The sequence below is a fragment of the Triturus cristatus genome, chromosome 1_1, assembly GCF_964204655.1.
Source record: "Triturus cristatus chromosome 1_1, aTriCri1.1, whole genome shotgun sequence".
Taxonomy (NCBI): domain Eukaryota; kingdom Metazoa; phylum Chordata; class Amphibia; order Caudata; family Salamandridae; genus Triturus; species Triturus cristatus.
Window position 1 is genome coordinate 103,573,259 of NC_140579.1, and position 23,960 is coordinate 103,597,218.

The 23,960-nt window shown below is 48.5% G+C and overlaps 1 protein-coding gene across 1 annotated transcript in view; it reads left to right on the top strand.

Annotated features, from left to right (window-relative positions):
- The window catches only part of LOC146869642 (E3 ubiquitin-protein ligase TRIM39-like), a 137,002-nt gene that overhangs the window by 103,701 nt on the left and 9,341 nt on the right, over window positions 1-23,960 (top strand). The window contains exon 5 of the mRNA XM_085609046.1: window positions 5,499-5,551. Within this exon, the coding sequence (XP_085465172.1) occupies window positions 5,499-5,551 (53 nt within the window). The remainder of the gene's footprint in view (window positions 1-5,498; window positions 5,552-23,960) is intronic.

The window sequence follows — 23,960 nt, forward strand, 5'->3', positions numbered from 1 at the left end:
GGAACAGAATTGGCGACACAGGACACCGCTGTCTAGTTCCCCTGGATATCTGAAATGAAGCTGTAAGTTTGCCATCCAAAATCTTAGCGACCGGCACCTTGTATAGCATTTGCACAACTTCAGTAACATTGCTGCGGAAACGATAATCCTGCAATACCTTCCAAAGATAGACCCAATCAACCGTATCAAATGCTTTATCAGCATCGATTCTTGCGATTGTCAACAGGAGATTAAAGGCCTCAGCCACATCATTCGCACCGATAAGTCAATGGGTTAATTTATACAGCTTCCTTCCAGGCACAAACCACTTTTGATCGAAATGGATCAACTTTTGAAGGACATCTGACAACCTCTTAGCCAAGATTCCTGTAATCATTTTGAAATCACAGTTCAACTAAGATATTGGTCTATAGGAATCTCCTAACCTAGCACCTTTACCCGGCTTAAGGATCATAACTACAGGTGCCTCATACCGGGAAGGTGGAATTTAGCAGCCTTCCAGAGAAAGATACCCAGAAACAGAAAGAGGATTCAGATGGGATCCCATCTGGGCCTGCTGCTTTCCCTTTACTGAGCCTCCAAACCTGTTCCCTAATCTCTCCCTCTGTGATCCTGTCTGGGCCTGCTGCTTTCCCTTTACTGAGCTTCCTAACCTGTTCCCTTATCTATCCCGCTGTGATCCCACCTGGGCCTGCTGCTTTCCCGTGACTGAGCCTCCTAACCTGTTCCCTTGACTCTCACTCTGTGATCCCGTCTGGCTCTGCTGCTTTCCCTTTACTGAGCGTCCTAACCTGTTCTCTTATCCTCCCCCCCTCTGTGATCCCGTCTGGGCCTGCTGCTTTCCCTTCACTGGGCCTCTGAACCTGTTCCCTTATCTCTCCCTCTGTGATCCCCTCTGGGCCTGCTGCTTTCCCATTACTGAGCCTCCTAACCTGTTCCCTTATCTCCCCCTCTGTGATCCCCTCTGGGCCTGCTGCTTTCCCTTTAATATCCCTCCTAACCTGTTCCCTTATCTCTCCCTCTGTGATCCCCTCTGGACCTGCTGCTGCTTTCCCTTTACTGAGCCTCCTAACCTGTTCCCTTATCTCTCCCTCTGTGATCCCCTCTGGACCTGCTGCTTTCCCTTTACTGAGCCTCCTAACCTGTTCCCTCATCACTCCGTCTATGATCCCGCATGGGCTGCTGCTTTCCCTTTACTGTGCCTCCTAACCTGTTCCCTTATCTCTCCCACTGTGATCCTTCCCCTACAGCCTAAAATCTACTGTTCTGTACGATGTGGGAGTTTTTGTTTTGCAACCAGTTTTTTAGGTCTCGCCTGAGACAGCGCTTTAGCGCTGCTCTGGCGAGACTTATAGTAAGCGAGTTTTGGAAGTGCAAACAGTGGCTTTTCAGGCCTCCAAATACAGTGCATGTGCGCCGTCCGGGTGCGCGCACCATTTGGAGGCCTGAAAGCACTCGTTTGCTTTCACTTTCGCGGGCCACACGGCCGCTTTGAAGTGTGATCGCGATCACTTACATTTCGCGGGTGCTTTGATTGCTTCATTCCCCTTCCTAATTTCCACCTTTCCCTAGCTAAACCTACCTACACCCTTCTGTTTCCCAATCATTCCTTTGACTTACTTTTACTTCCTTCTCCTTTCTACCTTGCAGTTCCCAATTGTTCATTTTGTTCCTTCTCAGTTCTTTCTCCATCGTTCCATTCTCAGTCTTGATTTCTTTCTTCTTGTTCTATTATTCTCACCCTGTGCTTTATTTTCTCACAAAATCGTTCTCATCTTCAGCTCTTCTTTTCTCTCAATTTATGCCATTCACTTCATTTGTTTATTCACGTTCCTTCCTTATTCTCCAATTTTATGCGTTTCCTCTATCTTTACTCGTCCTTTCATCTACCCCTTTCATTTGTTTCTTAACATTTTCACTTTCCTTCTCCCACCGTCTTTGCCACCCTTTTGCTTTCACTCCTTCCTCAATTCTCCCCTTTCACTTTCCTCCTGCACGTTTCCTCCCTCCCCCTTTCTCTCCCTATTGAGGTCATGCTTTTGCACATCCCTTCTTGTCTCGTGCCAGGGGCAGGCCGTGTTGTTTCCTGTCCCTGGCCGTGCGTAAGCGGGGATTTTGTAATTGTAAACCAGTTCTCTGCATGAAATGCGTGTCCTGACCGCCTCTGGTGATAAGAGCGTGAGCTGGAGTAATCAAATAGAGATGTGCAGCTCCTATTTCAAAACTCGGCAAAAAATGCCCTCGGGACACCTAAAGTGAACCAATTCTTTGCGAACCCCTCACAATCCCCTCAGTGTCGCTCAAGGGTGGGGGGGGGTGGGGGGGGGTGTTTGTGTGTGTGTGTGTGTGTGTGTGTGTGTGTCACTGCAGGCTAATGCGTCGTCAAAGATAGACGTATGTACTTCAGACACAGAGCAGAACAAACCACTTCTTAGCCCCCTTGAGAACAAGCATTTGCAATGCAATAGGTCTCGCATTTATGCGAGTTTGAGCTATTAACATTGCAAATAACCATGCCTTTTAGCTTTGTTTTTAAAACATAAATAAAAGGTGGTGTCATTTACAATGCCAATAGCTTAAACTTGCGTAAAAACGTCATTTATTTCGGCGGGCACTTATCACTTTTGCTTCGTTTCATCTTGCACTATTGGGTCTGGTCATTATTTCCTCCTAATCCAGGAGTTTATGAAAATATCCACTGTTCAGTTGCACTTGTCGGCGCAGTGTTGTTGCTTCGTAGCACTATAAGCAACATATGCTGTATTTACTCAACCTAATCGTTCTAATGCTCCTGTCCGTCAAATGAGCGAAAATCCGGTTCCAATTTCAGCAGCAGACGCACCAACCCACAGAGCTTTCCTCACCATTAATGTTTTCTTACCAAGTTTAACGAAACACGGGCCTGGTTGGAAAAATGCGCCGATTTCGAGGAGCCATTTAAAAGGGAAATTACGGGGTCTTGGGGAATGGCTCACGCCCTGAGGGTGGTGTCGCCACGAGAGCTATGCCAGGAATGTCGCTGGGTTGTGACTTCATGTGAGAAAAGAGCAGGTAATAAAATGCAAATGCGGTCTTGATAAGACAAGCAAGTGAACACCTGGCCCTGCCTAATGAACGAGCATTTTTTTATTCACAGGAATGACACGTCATATAATTAGAAACCAGGGCCTGCATTCTTCACCTGGGACAGACGCAGATCGCAGCTCCCCTAAATGTCGCCCCAGTTCCCTGTCTCCAGCCCCAACACACTTTCATGGAGGAAACATTTTTGGAAGGGGGAGGGGCTCTGAAATCACACTGCATATTAGTAAAAGAGGTCACCTTCCGCTGTTTGCCTTTCTGTAGTGTGAGTCCCACAGCTTACTCTGTGAGTAGTTCTGCGTTACTCCAGGCTCGGTCCCTTTGCACGGGTGCAATGTGGTGCAAATGGCGGTGTCAATCAACTTTTGCAGAAAAAAAGTTTTGTGTGGTGTTGAAACGTCGACATAAACACTCCACAAAACTGCTTCAGCTCACCTGAAACCAAGCACCTGTTAATATATGCAAAGTGGATGTAAAGTTGCGTAAACTCTGCAAACGCCCTAAGATTCCACACGAGGCTAGATCGACTTAAGTGGAATGACCTAGCTTTGTATGGAATTCCTGCACTAGTTGAAAGCAGAGTCAAAGTATAGGCAAAAAGAAATCTGCACGAGTTATTACACCTAATGCCTGTGAAAAAATAACATCCCATTGGATATAACCATAGGCCCTTGCCTGCGCATATAAATATGCACGGGAGGGTGCCCCTCATGTTTAGATTGCCTTGGCACCACGCTACAGGAATAGCGTTTTGTCTGGGTGAACATGAATGATGTCATCATTAGCGAGCAACTCTCGGTAAATATGGTGCTGCAATTTTACCCCAAGGCAGGGCCACTGGCATTATGCAATTCTGCAGCCATGGCTTTTTTTCGAGTAATTATGGATTTTCCGCTCTTGCCACATAATTCATCTGCTGCGTGAACTTCATATTTTAACCCCCAAATATTGTTCCTAACACAAACCTATAAAAAGTTACTTAAAAGGTCACAACATGTTCCACCTCGGTCTCTCCTCACCCTCCACCTCGGTCTCTCCTCACCCTCCACCTCGGTCTCTCCTCACCCTCCACCTCGGTCTCTCCTCACCCTCCACCTCGGTCTCTCCTCACCCTCCACCTCGGTCTCTCCTCACCCTCCACCTCGGTCTCTCCTCACCCTCCACCTGGGTCTCTCCTCACCCTCCACCTGGGTCTCTCCTCACCCTCCACCTGGGTCTCTCCTCACCCTCCACCTCCTCACCCTCCACACGTGTCTCCTCCTCACCCTCCACACGTGTCTCCTCCTCACCCTCCACACGTGTCTCCTCCTCACCCTCCACACGTGTCTCCTCCTCACCCTCCACACGTGTCTCCTCCTCACCCTCCACACGTGTCTCCTCCTCACCCTCCACACTGCTGCACGCCGCACACTGCTGCACGCCGCACACTGCTGCACGCCTCACACTGCTGCACGCCTCACACTGCTGCACGCCGCACACTGCTGCAACCGGCACACTGCTGCACACCACACACTGTTGCACACTGCTGCATTACTCACTGCTGCATGCTGCACGACACTGCTGCACGCCACAGTGCTGCATGCCGCACACTGCTGCATGCCGCACACTGCTACACGAAACACTGCTGCACGCTTCACACTGCTGCACGCTTCACACTGCTGCACGCTTCACACTGCTGCACGCTTCACACTGCTGCACGCTTCACACTGCTGCACGCTTCACACTGCTGCACACTGCACACTGCTTTCATGCAAGTTTATGCTACTGACATTGTAAATGACAATGCCTTTTATTTGTTTTAAAACCAAAACATAAATAAAAGGCATTGTAATTTTACAATGCCAATAGCTCAAACTCTTATAAATGCGAGACCTATTGCATTGCAAATGCTTGTCATTACTAAGCGTTCTGGGTCCAAATCTTCCTCTCTCCAATATCTTAGCTGTAGAGAATGGTGACAAGGTTTACACCGGCAGGGAGTGGATGTGACAATATTGTGTTGTGGGCGCTGTCGGGAATTCACGTGGACCTCAGGTAGGAAGGTATTTATTAAGTATATACACAAGACTCCACCAGGAGCAGATGTAACCTGTCTCTGCCCCCTTCTCATTGAGCTAACGGCCACTCCTTGAGACCCACGCTGTGGCACTCCGTGGCATCACATGAAGCGCGCTGGTCTCACTGAGCTATGTGCCTTAGAACATCCACATCCTGTCATAAGATGTTAAAGGTACTTTTGGATATCGTTAGAGCTTTGACTGGTGTGTATGAACAGTAACTCACAATGAGCTCTAGTCCGCAGGCGCTGCTCTTAATACTGAATCTTATTTCAAATACAGGTCCTATGTGATGTTCATGCTTTGTTCCTGTAGCTGTCATTGTTCTTTAATACAAAGATGATGTGTGTGTTATTACAGGTGTAATAATGTGAAGATTCAGAAACCAGAGGTGGTGGTGAAGAGTTATAAAGGTAAATACCATTGTGATGATTAGCTCTGAATATTACTGTTTATGAATATGATATGGTATGATGTGGTGTGGTATGGTGTGGTGTGGTGTGGTGTGCTATGGTATGAATGAATGAATGAATGAATGAATGGGCATTTGTAAAGCACATGGCTACCCGGGAGTGTCCCAGAGCTAGGTGTGGTGTGGTGTGGTGGGCTATGGTATGGTGTGGTAGGCTATGGGATGGTGTGGTGGGCTATGGGATGGTGTGGTGGGCTATGGTATGGTATGGTGTGGTGTGCTATTGTATGGTGTACTATGGTGTGGTGTGGTGTGCTATTATGGTGTGGTGGGCTATGGTACGGTACGGTATGGTGTGGTGTGCTATGGTATGGTGTGGTGAGCTATGGTATGTTGTGGCATGTTATGGTATGGCGTGGTGTGGTGTGCAATGGTATGGTGTTGTGTGCTATGGTATGGTATGGTGTGGTGTGCTGTGGTATGTTATGATGTGGTATGTTATGATGTGGTATGTTATGGTGTGGTATGTTATGGTGTGGTATGCTATGGTATGTTGTGGTGTGCTACTGTATGGTATGTACGGTATGTTATGGGATATTATGGTGGAATGGGATCGGATGGGATGGTGTGGACTGGTATGTTATCGAATGTTATGATGGTATGATATAGTGTACTATAGGGTGAGATCATTGTATAATATGGTATAGGGGTATGGGATAGTTTGTTATGGTGGTAATGGATTGAATGGGATGGCGGTATGGTATGGTGTGGTCTGGTATGGTATTGTATGGCATTTTATGTTAATGTGCACTCACGTCAGGGTACAGTTACTTGATTTGTGTCTGTAAACTTTGTCTTTTCCACATTTTTCTAGATTTCTACTTATCTCCATTCTGTATACGTGCTGCCACATTTCCTTTGTTTAAATCATTCTTCCCCTTGGACATTCATGCTAAGTTTATTGGAAATTCGGATGCTGTAATTTCACACCTCACATTAATGATACTTCTAGGCTTGACAACTGCGAGCAACTCAGTTACTTCAGTATTCTGGGACTAGTGAATGGGAAATTACCTCAAAATTTGGTATTTACCACATAACATTCTATTTCCCAGAGTTTTAGCACCAACAGGGACCTAGAGCATGCATCTACACGGACCCAACGCATGCATCTAAACTGACCTAGCACATGCATTTACACGGACCCAACGCATGCATCTAAACTGACCTAGCACATGCACTTACACTAACCTAGCGCAAGCATCTACACGGACCCAATGCATGCAACTACACTGGCCTTACGCATGCATCTACACGGACCCAATGCATGCAACTACACTGGCCTTACGCATGCATCTACACGGACCCAACGCATGCATCTAAACTGACCTGGCACATGCACCCGCACTAACCTAATCTACACGGACCCAGCTCATGCAACTACACTGACCTAACACATGCATCTACACTGAGCTAGTGCATGCATGTACACTGACCTAGTGCATGCACCTACACTCACCTAGAGCATGCACCTACACTCACCTAGAGCATGCACCTACACTCACCTAGAGCATGCACCTACACTCACCTAGAACATGCACCTACACTCACCTAGCGCATGCACCTACACTGACCTAGCGCATGCACCTACACTGACCTAGCGCATGCACCTACACTGACCTAGCGCATGCACCTACACTGACCTAGCGCATGCACCGACACTGACCTAGCGCATGCACCGACACTGACCTAGCGCATGCACCGACACTGACCTAGCGCATGCACCGACACTGACCTAGCGCATGCACCGACACTGACCTAGCGCATGCACCGACACTGACCTAGCGCATGCACCGACACTGACCTAGCGCATGCACCGACACTGACCTAGCGCATGCACCGACACTGACCTAGCGCATGCACCGACACTGACCTAGCGCATGCACCGACACTGACCTAGCGCATGCACCGACACTGACCTAGCGCATGCACCGACACTGACCTAGCGCATGCACCGACACTGACCTAGCGCATGCACCGACACTGACCTAGCGCATGCACCGACACTGACCTAGCGCATGCACCGACACTGACCTAGCGCATGCACCGACACTGACCTAGCGCATGCACCGACACTGACCTAGCGCATGCACCGACACTGACCTAGCGCATGCACCGACACTGACCTAGCGCATGCACCGACACTGACCTAGCGCATGCACCGACACTGACCTAGCGCATGCACCGACACTGACCTAGCGCATGCACCGACACTGACCTAGCGCATGCACCGACACTGACCTAGCGCATTGACCAACACTGACCTAGCGCATGAACCAACACTGACCCAGCTCATGAACCTACTCTGACCTCACTTGTGACCCTACACTGACCTAGCACATGCACCTACACTGACCTAGCACATGCACCTACACTGACCTAACGCATGCACCTACACTGACCTAACGCATGCACCTACACTGACCTAACGCATGCACCTACACTGGTATAGCGCATGCTGCTACACTGAGTTAGCTCATGAACCTACTCTGACCTCACTTGTGACCCTACACTGACCTAGCGCATGCACCTACACTGACCGAACACATACGTCTACACTGGCCTAGCGCATGCACCTACACTGACCGAACACATACGTCTACACTGGCCTAGCGCATGACCTACACTGACCGAACACATACGTCTACACTGGCCTAGCGCATGCACCTACACTGACCTATTGCATGCACACAATTCATGAGATCTTCCCTCACAGTCCACACTCACACCCTGCACTTGCAGTTAGGCCCGTCGCATCACGCACATATGCACTCATGCCATGCATGCACACACACAACACCAGACCACAGTAGAGTACTGCTGCACTGATTTCTGCAGATAATTCCTGAATACTATTTGTCGTTTTCCTGCTACAATTTCTGTAATTTCAGCCAAAGTGGAATGTGTCCCCAGTAATATCTGGTTGAGTGGAACCGCATGGAGTAATACTTGCATGTGGTTATGCTGCACATGGCTAGACTGCATGTGGTAAGACTGCATGTGGTAAGACTGCATGTGGTAAGACTGCATGTGGTAAGACTGCATGTGGTAAGACTGCATGTGGTAAGACTGCATGTGGTTATGCTGCACATGGCAATCATGCACGTGGGAATACTACATGTGGTTATGCTGCACATGGTTATACTGTATGTGGTTATACTGTTATGCTGCATGTGGCTATGCTGCATGTGGCTATGCTGCATGTGGCTATGCTGCATGTGGCTATGCTGCATGTGGCTATGCTGCATGTGGCTATGCTGCATGTGGCTATGCTGCATGTGGCTATGCTGCATGTGGCTATGCTGCATGTGGCTATGCTGCATGTGGCAATCCTGCATGTGGTAATTCTGTCACCTGGAATACCAGTTGGGCAGAAGCTTCATTTTTTTTGTCAAATTAGTGTTGACACAAAACTGGAAATAGGAATCTTTGGACTGTGGCTTCTGACAAGGGTGTTGGAGTTCAGTACAATATTCTGGCTCAGCCCCTATAGTGTTTCTACAAGATACCTTAGTCTCAAATATGTCTGTAAATAATCAGATGCCCAAATTGTAATCTTGCTTTGTTCCTACTGTAACTTTCTAACCCACAAATGATGTGCAGTGGTTTATTTCCCTAAATACTTGGAATTTTAAATACATTTATTGGGAAAACGTGAAAACCCTCCCACACAACACTGTAGTCTTGACTTCACTAGAGCTTAGCTCGGGCCTGGGACCGGCCCCTGATGGAAGAGAATCAGATTAAAATGATCCTCTCTCCAGCTGCACTGACCTGAGGTAGAAATGTTTATTCCCTCTCAGACATTCCTAAGGCTAGACAGGGGCCCTGGGAAATGGACCTGAGATGGGACATCCCAAGAGATGGACCTCTGCTCTCCGGCCTTTACGTCACAACCAAATGTCTTTCGTCCACAGCACATCTGATCAGAAACTTAACTGTGACCCCCAAATCCTTGCTGAGGTCTAGTAGGAGTAGGGAGGCAGTGTCTGTGGACAGCTAAAGCCAAAGGCAGTATCTCCAAAGTCTGTGGGAATCTAAAAGACACGGGGACCACCAGCAAGATGTGTAGAGTGGTATCTGTGCATGAATTTACCTGCTGTTACCTTACACCTGGAATAACAGCTGTATCTACACTCATTAATTCTACTAATGCCAACCAATCGAAGCATCCCTAAAGGGTGGTGTCTACCTGGGCCACTAAACTAGTACAGTATACCTTCTAGTAGCTCTGTCATTCTGTACCATCTGATACTGTGTGCTCACTAGTACAGTATACCTTGGGGTAGCTCTACCACTCTGTACCATCTAATAAAGTGTACTTACTAGTACAGTAGACCTTCGAGTAGCTCTGACACTCCGTACCATCTAATGCCGTGTACTGATCAGGACAGTATACCTCCAAGCAGCTCTGTCACTCTGTTCCATCTGATGCAGTGTACTGACTTGTACAGTATACCTTGGACTTGCTCTGCCACTCCGTACCATTTAATACAGTGTATTGACTAGTACAGTATACCTTCTAGAAGCTGTTACCCTGTGCCATCTAATACAGTGTACTGACAAGTACAGAATACCTTCTAGTACCTCTAATTCTGTGCCATCTAATTCAGTCTACTGACTACTACAGTATGCCTTTCAGTAGCTCTTGTCACTCTGTACTATCTAATACAGTGTACTGACTAGTATAGTATACATTTGACTAGTTTGGTCACTCTATTCCAAATAATGCAGTGTACTGACTAGTACAGTATACCTTCAAGTAGCTCTGTCACTCTGTACCTTATAATACAGTATACTTACTAGTACAGTATAACTTCTAGTAACTCTGCCACTCTGTACCATCTAATGCAGTTTACTTACTTATACAGTATATATCTCGTAGCTCTGTTACACTGTACCATCCAATGTGGTGTACCGACTAGTACTGTATACCTTGGAGTAGATCTGCCACTCTGAGTCATCTAATACAATGTACTGACTCGTACAGTATATTTTCAAGTAACTCTGTACCATCCAATGCAGTGTACTAACTAGTTCAGTACACCTTCTAGTAGTGCTGTCACTCTCTACCATCTAATGCAGTGTACTGACTAGTACTGTATACCTTGGAGTAGCTCTGTCACTGTACCATCTAATGAAGTCAACCGAGTAGTACTGTATACCTTGGATTAGCTGTCACTCTGTACCATCTAATACAGTGCACTGACTAGTACAGTATACCTTCTAGTAGCTCTGTTACTCTGTGCCATCTAATATAGAGTACTGACAAGTACAGTGTGCCATGGAGTGGGTCTGTCACACTGTAACATCCAATACAGTGTACTAACTGCTACAGTGCACCTTCGAGTAGCTTTGTCACTCTGTACCATCTAATGCAGTGTACCGGCTAGCACAGTATGCTTTCTAGTAGCCCGATTGCTCTGTTCAATCCAATACAGTGTACTGACTACTACTGTATACCTTGGAGTAGCTCTGTTACTCTGTGCCATCTAATGCAGTGTACTGACTAGTACAGTATACCTTCTAGTAGCTCTCCTACTCTGTACTACCTAATTTAGAGTACTGACTAGTACAAATACCTTGGGGTAGCCATCTTACTATGTACCATTGAATGCAGTCTATTGACTAGTACAGTATTCCTTCTAGTAGCTGTGGTACTCTGATCTATCTAATACAGTATACTGACTAGTACTGTATACCTTGGAATATTTCCTTTCCAGCCCCTCATTTTGCTATTTATCGGGCGCATAGTATAAAGAAAAACAGGTCTTATAAAATTGTGCTTGTAGCTTAGTGGACATTAAAATATATTGTGACATCTCATACAGAAAAGTCGCAGCTGAAACCCCCAATTGAGAACACTTGTCCAAATCATCGGGTATAGCGGTATTTATAAGGCCATAGATCTCCCTGATAGAACTTACTTTATCTTTAACTATACTTTTAATTGTTTCCACTCTCTCAAACTTGGCCCATCCACTTCTTTTTTGTAAGAGAAAATCCCAAATCTGGAGAAACTAAAACCCCACCAATATTTTCTTCTTTCATCTCATCAAAGGACCGGAGTCCTGAGGGGGAGTAAAAACAGCCAAACTGATCTATTCCAGCCCTAATCCATTTATCCATAAACAAATCTCCAAAGAGCTCGGGAAGATTGCAATTATTAGATATAGGTGTATAAAAAGATAATCCCAGGGTTCTACGTATAGCACTCCATACTTTAAAGGCACTAAAAAGTGTTTTAAAGTAAACTATTTAGTAATAACTGTTGTATTGTCGCCAAAAACATCCTCCCGTCTCTCCCCCCAAAATAAGTTCAAACGGAGAAGGAACCTGCATTCGTCCTGAGCAGCTCGCGACTATATATCCGTGTGGAGGCCCAATAGTGGAGTTTCAGGTTCGGGTGAGCCAAACCCCCCCTGTCCCTCGGTAGGATGAGAAACCTAAGGGCTCGGCGAGGTCGCGGATATGCCCATATAAACTGGTAGAATATATTTTCTATTGCTTTAAACCATTGAGGAGTGAATTCTAAACAGATGACCCTAAAAAGATATAAACATTCCGGGGGAAAGAGCATTTTTATCACATTACACCTACCCCCTATGGATAAATGTAGATTATTTAACCTTGCGAGATCTTTTTTAGTATTCTCCGTTAGAGGCGCCGTATTGTCCTTGACCACTTTATCCAACCTGGAGGTTATACTAATACGTGGCCTTTTCGACTACCCGGTTGTCTATCATCTTGACTTTATCATTAAGCACTAGCTGCGTCTTATCTTGATTCAGAGCATATCCAGAGATATGCCCAAAGCGCTCAGTCGCATCTTCGATTACCCTTTTGGCACTGTACCATCTAATGCAGTGTTCTGAGTAGTACTGTATACCTTGGAGTAGGTCTGTCACTCTGTGCAATCTAATGCTGTGTACTGACTAGTACTGTATACCTTCTAGTGGCTCTCATACTGTATGCCATCTAATATAGAGTATTGATTAGTACAGAATGCCTCTGTACCATCTAATGCAGTGTACTGAGTAGTACTGTATACCTTGGAGTAGCGTTGTCACTCTGTGACCTCTAATGCAGTGTATTGACTAGTATAGTATACCTTCTAGTAGCTCTCCTACTCTACAACGTCCAATGCAGTGTACTAACTAGTACAGTATACCTTCGAGTAGCTCTGTCACTCAGTACCATCTAATGGAGTGTACTGACTAGTACTGTATACCTTAGAGTAGCTCTGTTACTCTGTGCCATCTAATGCAGTGTACTGAGTAGTACTGTATACCTTGGAGTAGCGTTGTCACTCTGTGACATCTAATGCAGTGTATTGACTAGTATAATATATCTTCTAGTAGCTCTGTTACTCTGTAGCATCCGATGAAGTGTTCTGACTAGAACTGGCTACCTTGGAGTAGCTCTGTTACTCTGTGCCATCTAATACAGTGTACTGACTAGTACAGCATACATTCCAGTAGCTCTGTCACTCTGTACAAACTAATGTAGTATATTGACTAGTACTTTATACCTTCTAGTAGCTCTCCTACTCTGCACCAGCCAATGCAGTGTACTGACAAGTGCAATATACCTTGGAGTAGTTCTGTCATTCTGTGTCATCTAATGCAGTGTACTAACTAGTACTGTATAACTTAAAGTAGCTCTGGTACTGTGTACCATCTAATGTGGGGTACTGACCTGTACAGTATGCCATAGACTGACTTTGTTACTGTGTACTATTTATTGCAGTGTACGGAGTAGTACAGTATACCTTGGAGTCGCTCTGTTACTTTGTTCCATCTACTGCAGTGCACTAACTAGTGTAGTATGCCTTGGAGTTGCCCTGTCTCTTTGTAACACACAATTCAGCGTACTGACCAGTACAGTACACCTTCCGGTAGCTCTGTCGCACTGTACCATCTAATACAGTGTGGGGACTACTACAGTGTACCTTCTAGTAGGTCCTCCACTCCATACCATCGAATGCAGTGTACTGGGTAGTACTCTGTCCCTTGGAGTAGCTCTGTCACTCTGTGCCATCTAATGAAATGTACTGACTAGTAATGTATACCTTCTAGTAGCGATCCTGTCCAATGCAGTGTACTGACTGGTACTGTATACCTTGGAGTAGCTCTGTCACTCTGTGCCATCTAATGCAGTATACTGACTACTACATTATACCTTCTAGTAGCTCTCTTACTCTGTACTATCTAATATAGAGTACTTACTGGTAATCTTCATTGCACCGAGTATAGTCTTCCTCGCCACATGATTAACGAAGTGAGCTTCAGCTCCACATCAGAACCCTCCAAAGCAAAAGTTAGCCTCCCATCCCTTCCCAACATGGCCTGAGAACTACCAAGCAGAAACATAAAGCCAATAGCAACACAGGGAGGGAGGGATGGGAACTCATGTGGCTAGGAAGACTATACTTGGAGTAATGAAGATTACTGGTAAGTAACCGGGGCATTATCTCCTTGTAAGTCTTCCTCGCCACTTGATTAAAAAAGTGAGCACATACTAAAGCCAAGTGGCTTCATGGAAACTCACAAGAAACTAATGGACCAGAAGGGGATGCCAAAGAAGCAGTGCAAACCCAAAAACACAGACGAGTGGAAGAAAACACCCAAGAGACAGGCAACCATGAGCAGGGAGAACCAGCCCGGACAGAGAGACACCGGGAGGGGAGGGCCGAAGGGCTGCCTGAAAATCCGCCCGAACCAATGACTGAAGGAGGACAGAGAAGGAACAGAACCAGACCGTACGGAGCCAAAAGCAACAAACAAACCCGCACCACAACAGCAAGAGGCCGGCTGGCCCAAACTGCCAAGACTGCCCGACAGACAGTTAAAAGAGAGAGGGAAGCAAAAGCCACAGGCTCTGGAATCGAAGGAAAGAGGGCAACACCACCACAGAGACAACAAGATGCCACAGCAGCCAAAAGACAGTCTGACGCAAACACAGCAAAACAGCACGTTGGACCACCACACCGAGAGAACAGAAACCACCCCAAGTCCAGTGACCAGAGGGAAAGAAGGAAACCAAACCCATCAGGCCCGGCGGTCAACTGAGGAAACCGAAGGCAGAAGCCGAGGAACCAGACACAGCCAATCAGACCGGCAGGAGCCGCAAGAACGGAGGAGAGCGCAGAAAGGAACCCAGCACCCCCTCCGATCCGCAAAACGGAATGCCAACAAAACACCATCAACACAGTGAAAAACAGGCAGGCCATGGACTCTATTGGCTCAAAGGACCCCCGTAAGGGAACGCAACACCAGCAAAGGCACAGGGCAAAACAGCCCCCGTTAGCCACAGGCAGCAACCCGGAAGCACCCCGGCCACCAAAGTAGCCAACAGCGGAAATCCCGCAAGGCCGCCCAACGAGCCCGAAAATCAGAAGGGACCAGGTCAATGGCTAAGCCACCAGAAAGTAAAGCGAAGGCCCATCACAGGGCCACTATGCACAAGGAAGCATACAGCACACAGCACCAGCAGCATGGGGAATGCTGGGTGAACGAGCGTGACATCCCAGCGCAGGGGCCAAGCAACCTGTCCCTGTAATGGTTCACGTGTAGTGAACGAGCCGCCGAATCGAGGACCCAGGAGGCCACCAAGACAGCCACTGATCAGGCCCGACCCAGCTGAACAACTGAGAGCCACCAAGAAAAGAAGCGTACAGGGTGGTAAGGCCATAGGCAGAAACACACCAATGGCTAGAAGGAAAGAAGAGCCAGGCGAAACGACCCCGTAGCAATGCCAACACCTCCAGGGAGCAACCCCAAGCCAGCATGTACCAGTACCTACCCCAGAGCCAGGGATAAAGAAGAAGAGGTCACAAAATCCGGAGAGGAAGCGGAGAGCCCCGCAAAGGGGAAGGAAGAACTGGGAAAGCCCAGCCACCACGGACAACCAACACCCAAAGCGGCAGAAACCACGGGAGAAGAACCCAGGCGAGCACCACCAACAGGTCAAATGCCCCGTCCAGGCCAAACAAGCCCAGAACCCGCGTAAGCAAATGGAGTGGAGGAAAGCGCCAAGCCTGAGGCCCGAACGAGGAAGCCTAAGAGAGCCACCACCGAGGACCCAAACCGAGCCCGGACCAAAGGAAGCCAGCTGTCCATAGGAAGACTAAAGTCATGGGAGGAAAAAACCTGCACCAGAGAAACAACATGCAGAATACCCCTGGGAGAGAAACAGTCTCGATTGACCACCCCCAGATCTCAGCCAAGGCCAGTACAAATTGTCAAAGGAACGGCCAACAGAAGGTAGATGAGAAACCCGCCAGCAGGGGGACCAACCGAACCCAAGCACGCCCCACAGGCCGGAAAAGACCACAACCTCCTGGGAAGTGGACACCAGAAAAGGAAGACCTCAGGCCGCAACTGCAGACAGGGCAGAAAGTGAGCTGCATGCCCGACCAAGAAAAAAGGAAAAGCATGGACATCACCAACCCGGACTGAACCCATGGAGCACAACCACCGGCATAACGGAACCGTGGGCGGGACTAGAGTAAGTAAACCCAAGGGGAACATGTGAAGACGAGAATGCACCAGAACCCAGGACGGCCCAGCAGCACTGAGACCCAACGGATGGGACGAGCCCCCAAGAGCAGGACCATGCAAAGCACCGCCCGCCAACAAGGCACAAGAACACCCGACACACATCCCGTGGAGGTCCCCGACCAAGGAAGACCACCCCAACATGAAAACCAGGGGGGCAGAGGAAAAACCAAGGGGGACCGGCAGGAATCGTAAGAGCACCAAGCCCCCACCAGGAAACAGGGAAACGGACAAACAGGCCCCGCCGGAGAAGAACCTGGGAGACTGCCAAGATCGACAATGGGGCGGCGCGCCAGAAGGCAAGACCCACGGAGCCGCAACAGAGGCCACCCAGGACTTGAGGGGAGGCAACAGATGGCTCCCAACATAGCACCAATGGCCAGGAGCCGAGGAGAAGCATGCACGGACAGTAGGCATAGCAGCTGCCTGCTGAGCCAGGAAGCAAGATGAGAAAGGTGCACCATGGACGCGGCCCCGGACAGGAAAGAGCAAGCCCCACAGGAGCAGAAGCAAAAGCCCACATGAAGACCACAGTAGCAGCCCAGAGAAGGACGGACAGGCATCAACAGCAGCCCGCCCCCATCGGACACGCAGCAGCCAACAGCCCCCGGAATCCCCAGGAGGACGCCCAACCAGGGACCAACCAGGCCAGACCCTGCACAACAATGACGAGCAGGCGGGAACAGGAACATACAGGACAGGACCGCAGACCCAAAGCCCGAAAGGGAAGAAAGAGCCAGCGACAAACACAGCAAACAAAATGAAGCCATGGCCCTGCGACATACCCCAAACGCCAGTAAAACACCAGGACATGAACTCACAAACCATAGGACAAATGGCTGAAATCTTTGGTCCCACCAGTACATACATTGATGGCAATATATATATATATATATATATATATACAGCGCTGTCATTCAGTGCATAACACTACCCTATGGAATTCTTCTTGGCAACCCTAGAATAAAGAAAACACCCAGAAGGGTCCAATGCTGTGTCATGCAGAGCACTTGACAGTGTACGCACGGCTCCTGGATGTCGTTACAAAAATCACTAAACCGCACTATACAATAGTCCGAAATGACCAGCAGGTAATAAATACAAAGATTTAATGCAACAAATGTAGTACGTAGCAGACCACCTCACATAAAGCACAGATTCGTAATTTAGCAGTAATTTCATTGCCGAGACTCAAACTGATTTCCCCAGCCTTAAGGGCACCGCTGTAGTCTTAAGGTCACATTATCTCTACTCCCCATTTACACACTGCGCTTAGAAGCAGGTCCGTTAACACTAGTTATGATGGGGGAAACCAATGCACCCCGATTGGAAAAAATTACCACAATCAACCAATGAAAGCTGTTAGACCTACCGTGCAACTTTTGTCGGAAACCCCTCTCGGAATATTAAAAGATATATATACATAAATATCACACTCACCCAGAGTACCATGATCCCGTATAACAGCACTGGGTCACCACGACCCCAAAAAACAACGATATGCCAGAGTCTGAACCGTGACAGCAGCAGAAGAGCCAAGCAGAATCGAGAGCTCCTACCATTAATTGCTCACTTTTCCTGCCATCTGAAACCCAGGATTTCAGTTTCGCTGCGTGAGAATAACATAGCGCGCATGCGTGTGTGCCAGACACCTCAAACATATACACAACGGAAGCTACCTGTAGTAAGGTGAGAGAAACACAACTCACTACGTATATAAAAGAATCAGAAAGAATCCCACTAAGGACTGGTGCCACGCAAAGGACACCAGTAAAGCACAAGCCGCACGCCCTCGGCCTGAGGAACGGATGAGTAATGCGGCATCATACAGGACAGGGATCGGCTGAGGTAGCGGCCGCAGCGCGAGGCTCCAGGCTGAATGAAGCTGCGCGCAGCTCCTGGCAACTCGCGCACCCTCTCCGAAGGAAGCTGCAGGGATCCAACCTGTCCAAAGAGACTACGCCCAGCAAGCAGACTATCGCGGCAAGGCCCATGAGTCCAGCTCCACATCAAGGAGCCGTAAATGCGATACGGGGCAAACTGCCAACGAGGCCGCTAGAGGTAGCGAAGCCCTGCAGCAGCCTGTGCCCCGCCAGTCCCTCAGGACAGAAACAGTATAGTTTTGCCCCTAAAACCAAACCACCACGAGGCGCGACCGGGGACCGTAGAACGGACCGCTGGGCACCCCCACCTCACACACAAGCCCCAAGCCGCCCCAGAAATGGGAGACCCGGGGATGTCAAGAGCCTCACCAACAAAAGGAGCGCCACCTGGGGGAGGTGGGGAGGGGGTCCAGGCACAAGTATAACCACCAAAACACACTGCCCACACGGACGAGGGGAGAGGAAAAAAGGCCCCCAGGAAGAGCCACAACCCCCTCATCCGTCCCCCTGTAAACCCTTGACTCGCTAAAGCAGAGCCTAACTGGCCAAGACCTGACACCGGGGGAAGGAAGGAGGATGGTCCCCGAGTCCTGGGGCCCGCTAGAGCAGGGCCACCAACCAGGGACCCTAGTTCCAGCTACAGCAGGAACCACTTACCTGAAACACGCTCTGGAGAATCTGCAGTGCAGAACCAAAAAAACAGGCTGAGGGTTGGGCCGGCCCTCCTCTTATAGAGGTCAGGGGTGAGAGGGGTCGGCCATGTTGGGAAGGGATGGGAGGTGTGGGAGGCTAACTTTTGCTTTGGAGGGTTCTGATGTGGAGCTGAAGCTCACTTTATTAATCATGTGGCGAGGAAGACTTGCGAGGAGGTAAAGACTAATGCAGTATACCTTGGAGTGCCCATCTTACAATGTACTATCTAATGCAGTCTACTGAGTAGTACAGTATTCCTTCTATCTTTTCTAGTAGCTCTGTTACTCTGTCCTATCTAATGAAGTGTACTGACTAGTACATATACCTTGGTGTAGTTCTGTCACTCTGTGCAATCTAATGCCGTGTACTGACTAGTACAGTTTATCTTTTAGTAGCTCTGGTACTCTGTACTATCTAGTGCAGTGTACTGACTAGTACAGTACACCTTCTAGGAGTTCTATCGCTCTCTACCATCTAATGCAGTGTACTGTCTAGTACTGTTTACCTTATAGTAGCTCTCTTGCTCTGTTATTCTGTACTATTCAATGCTGTGTACGGACTAGGATAGTATGCCTTGAAGTTGCTCTGTCACTCTGTAACATACAATACAGTCCAGCGACAAATACAGTATGCCTTCTGGTACCTCTGTCACTCTACCATCTAATGCAATGTACTGAGTAGTACTGTATACCTTGGAGTAGCGTTGTCACTCTGTGACATCTAACGCAGTTTGCTGACTACTGCAGTATACCTTCTAGTAGCTCTTTTGCTCTGTACCATCTAATATAGAGTATTGACTAGTACAATATACCTTGTAGAAACTCTATCGCTCAGTACCATCTAATGCAATGTACTGACTACTACTGTATACCTTTTTAGTAGTTCTTCTACTCAACACCATCCTATGCAGTGTACTGACTAGTACGGTATCCCTTCGAGTAGCTCTGTCACTCTGTACCATGCAGTGCTATGTACTGCCTAGTACTGAACACCTTGGAGTAGCTCTGTTGCTCTGTACCATCTAATGGAGTGTACTGACTAGTACTGTACACTTCTAGTACCTCTGTCACTCTGTGACATGTATTGCAGTGTACTGACTACTACGATATACGTTCTAGTAGCTCTCTTACTCCGTACCATCTATTGAACAGTATTGACTAGTACAGGTCACTTCAGTAGTACTGACAAGTAATGTATGTCTTGGAGTAGCTCAGCCACTCTGTGCCATCTGATGCAGTGTACTGACTAGTACAGTATACCTTCAAGTAGCTCTGTCACTCAGTACCATGTAATGCAGTGTACTGACTACTACTGTATACCTTCTATTCTATTCTATAGTTTTGGTAGAGCGCAACAGCTGCCCCAGCAATGAGGCGTCCCGGCGCTAGAAACCCAGATCCTAGTCTGAGAGGAGGGCAGGACAAGGGGGGTTACAGGCAAGGGAATAGAAACGTTTTCACAGCTTTTCGGAATGCTGGTAGGCTGTCTATAGAACGGATATGTTGTGGCAGGTCATTCCACATCTTGGCTCCGAGGAACCCAAAGGAGCGGCCGCCCATGCGGCTGAGTTTTATGCGAGGAACGCATAGAAGATTTTGGTTGGAGGATCTAAGGATCCGTGCCGGGGCGTAGGGAGTGAGGAGGGGTTGAAGCAAGGGAGGGGTGTTGAGTCTGAGAATTTTGAAGGACATAACAAGGGTCTTGAATTTGATTCTAGAATCAACGGGTAGCCAGTGTAATTTTTTGATGGTCGCTCTGGCTGAGCATCTGCGGGGGAGGCCGACCAGAGTTCTAGCCGCAGAGTTCTGCACACGTTGGAGACGTGCTATCTCACATTTGTTGGCACCAAGAAGGAGTACATTGGCGTAGTCTAGTCGCGAGAGGATAGTGGCTTGAATAATTAGTTGTCGAGTTTTGGCGTTGAAAAAGCCTAGTATGTGGCTGAGGCTTCTCAGTAGGCCAATGCAGGTGCCGGCCACTTTCTTGGTGTGGGACCGGAAATTGAGTGAGTCGTCCATCCAGACGCCCAGGTTTTTCACTAGTTTTTTTGGGGGGGGGATGGTGCCCAGGGAAGACGGCCACCAGTGTTCATTCCAAAGGTTGGTGTTATTTCCCAGGAGAAGAACCTCTGTCTTTCCGCCGTTAAGCTGGAGACAGTTCATTGTCATCCACTGGGCGACTGCAGAAAGTCCGTTTTTGAAATTAGAGGAGAGGTTGGAAGGACCTTCTGAGAGAGCGATGGCCAGCTGTGTATCATCGGCGTATGATACTATTGTCAATCCCCATTCTTTGGCCACTGCCGCCAAAGGCTGGACGTAGAGATTAAAAAGGGATGGGCTCAGTGCAGAGCCCTGCGGAACTCCCTGTGCAATGGGGTGGGGTTTGGATAGGAAGGGAGGGGCGGAAACTCGAAAGGATCTGTTTTCGAGGAAAGATCTGAACCAGTTCAAGGCATGATCAGTTATTCCAGAGGCCTCCAAACGGTTGAGAAGGATGACATGGGATACCGTGTCAAAGGCCGCGCTAAGATCCAGAAGGATCAGCGCAGCGCTTTGACCGGCATCTAAGATCGTTCGGAGGTGCTCTGTGGTGGCTAAGAGAGCAGATTCAGTGCTATGACCTGGTCTAAACCCGTTTTGCGATGGGTCAAGGATGTTGTTTTTGACCATGTGCTGGGACAGAGAGCTGTTGACATGAGCTTCAGCGAGTTTAGACAGCCATGGGAGCAGGGAGATAGGACGAAAGTTCTCCGGTTTAGATGGGTCTAGGGTGGGTTTCTTGATGATGGGCGAAACCCAAGCTTGCTTCCAGGCTGAAGGTACGCACGCTGAGGTGAAGGAGAGGTTCAGAATGGCGGTAAGTGCTGGTAGAAAGAAGTTGAGTGACTCCAAAAATTGGGCCGGGCGCATAGGGTCTGCGGGGGAACCAGATTTGACCTTTTTGCATAGTCTGAGGAGGATATCATCGGTGATTTCTGGGATGTGCGTCATGTTCGAGTAATTAGGGGAGGAGGAAGTGCTGGTAATACTAGGGGCGGGCTGAGGGAAGGAGGTGTAAATCTTCCGTACTTTATCGACGAAGAAACTGGCGAGGTCTTCGCACTGCTGCTCGGAGGAGATAGTAGGGAGGGGGGCTTTGCTGCTCTGCAGTTCTTGTACTAGTTTGAAGATTTCTTTAGCAGGGATGGGACTAGAGTCGATCTTGTCGGCGTAGAAGGCGGTACGTGCCGCACGGATGGCTTTGTGATACGATTTCTGTAGACCTAGATATTTTGCTTTGTCCTCTAAGTTGTAGTCTCTGCGCCAGAGGCGTTCTGCCTTTTTGCATTCTTTGCGTAGATTTTTAAGGATATCGTTGTACCAGGGATTGGATGGGGAATTGCGGCCTTTAGCCCATTTAGCTGGAATAAGACTGTCTAGTCCGCTCGTGATCCATTCTTGAAACGCGCTATAGTTAACGTTGATATCGGAATGGGTGTCCAGGTGGAAGTCCCCTAAGGTCGTATGTAGGTCGTTATGAGATAGTTTATGCCATGGCCTTTTTAATCGGCGAGTCGAGGCCGTGTTGTGTCTGTTTTTATTGACCGGAATTGCCAATTTGATGAGGGAGTGGTCTGTCCATCCCATTGGTAAGGGTGGCTCTGAAGTAAGTTTCTCTAGGTTTGAGAAAACTGGGTCTAGGATGTGACCGGCTAAGTGAGTTGGAGTGGAAATGAAGGAGTTGAGTTGCAGTGCAGAGAGATCTGCAAGGAGCGTTTTGATCGTGGGGTCATTTAGCTGGTCGAGATGAAGATTAAGATCTCCCAGAATTGTGAAGTTAGAGTATTTGGTTATTAAGGAAGTTGTTGTCTCGAGGAGGGCCTCAATGAATTTAGAGGTAGGGCCAGGTGGGCGATAGATGTAGAGACCCGACACCGTGAAGTTAGGATTTATGGTGATTTTAAAATGGGCGCATTCGGAGTTTGGCAGTTCTTCCTTGACAAATGCACAGGAATATATTTTTTTATAGATTATGGCGATACCGCCTCCTCTTCCATCTCTGTTAATGGTTGACATCAGATAGTCGTCTGGTAGCGTGAGGTTGGGGATGGTGGAAGTACCGTCCCATAACCAAGTTTCACAGAGGAAGAGGATGTCTGGATTTTCCTCCAGGATGAGTGTATTAACCTCAGGGTGATGCTTGGCTAGCGATCTCACGTTGAGGTGGAATATCGAGACGAAGGTGTTTTTTTCCGGAGCTAGGAGCTGTTGAATGGGGTGGGGTTCAGTCGTAGTAAAAGTGCAAGTTTGGCATTGTAGGCAGGTGCGGCCGGGTCTACCTATAATGTTGGCACAAGACCGTCCAGGGTTCAGTCCAAGTAGTAGCTCTCTGTCATAGGAAAGGGGTGGTGACGGGATTAGACCAGGGGGACTGGCGAGAGGCGATGACTTGGCGCAGACGGGCTTGCTTTAGGCGCTCCCGCTGCGCTCGTCCGCTGCGCTTCCTGTACTGACACATATCAAGGTGAGGAAGGGGGTGTGGCCTGAAAGGGGGCGGAGTCAGCGCGCACGCTTGGGATGATGGCGGCAGCTGAGAAAGCGCGAGGTAGGGCGCGGCAACTCTGAAATCAGCTGTGCACAGAGGGCAGAGGAAGCGCTTGGGTGCGTGTTATTTTAAAAGCACAAAACAGTGACACCACACAGAATAACGAAAATAGCAGTTTTTTTAAAAATCAAAACAATCACACGAGTACCTCCAGCTCCCGGCTTCCGCCTCAGGACTGGGTCATGGGTTATCTGAGATCGCCAGGAATCGGCGGTTTAAATACAGGCAGCAGGGGGCGTGGCCTGAAAGGGGGCGGAGTCAGCGCGCACAAAGCGCGAGGTAGGGCGCGGCAACTCTGAAATCAGCTGTGCGCAGAGGGCAGAGGAAGCGCTTGGGTGCGTGTTATTTTAAAAGCACAAAACAACAGTGACACCACACAGAATAACGAAAATAGCAGTTTTTTTTTTTAAATCAAAACAATCACACGAGTACCTCCAGCTCCCGGCTTCCGCCTCAGGACTGGGTCGTGGGTTATCTGAGATCGCCAGGAATCGGCGGTTTAAATACAGGCAGCAGGGGGCGTGGCCTGAAAGGGGGCGGCGTCAGCGCGCACGCCTGGGATGATGGCGGCAGCTGAGAAAGCGCGAGGTAGGGCGCGGCAACTCTGAAATCAGCTGTGCGCAGAGGGCAG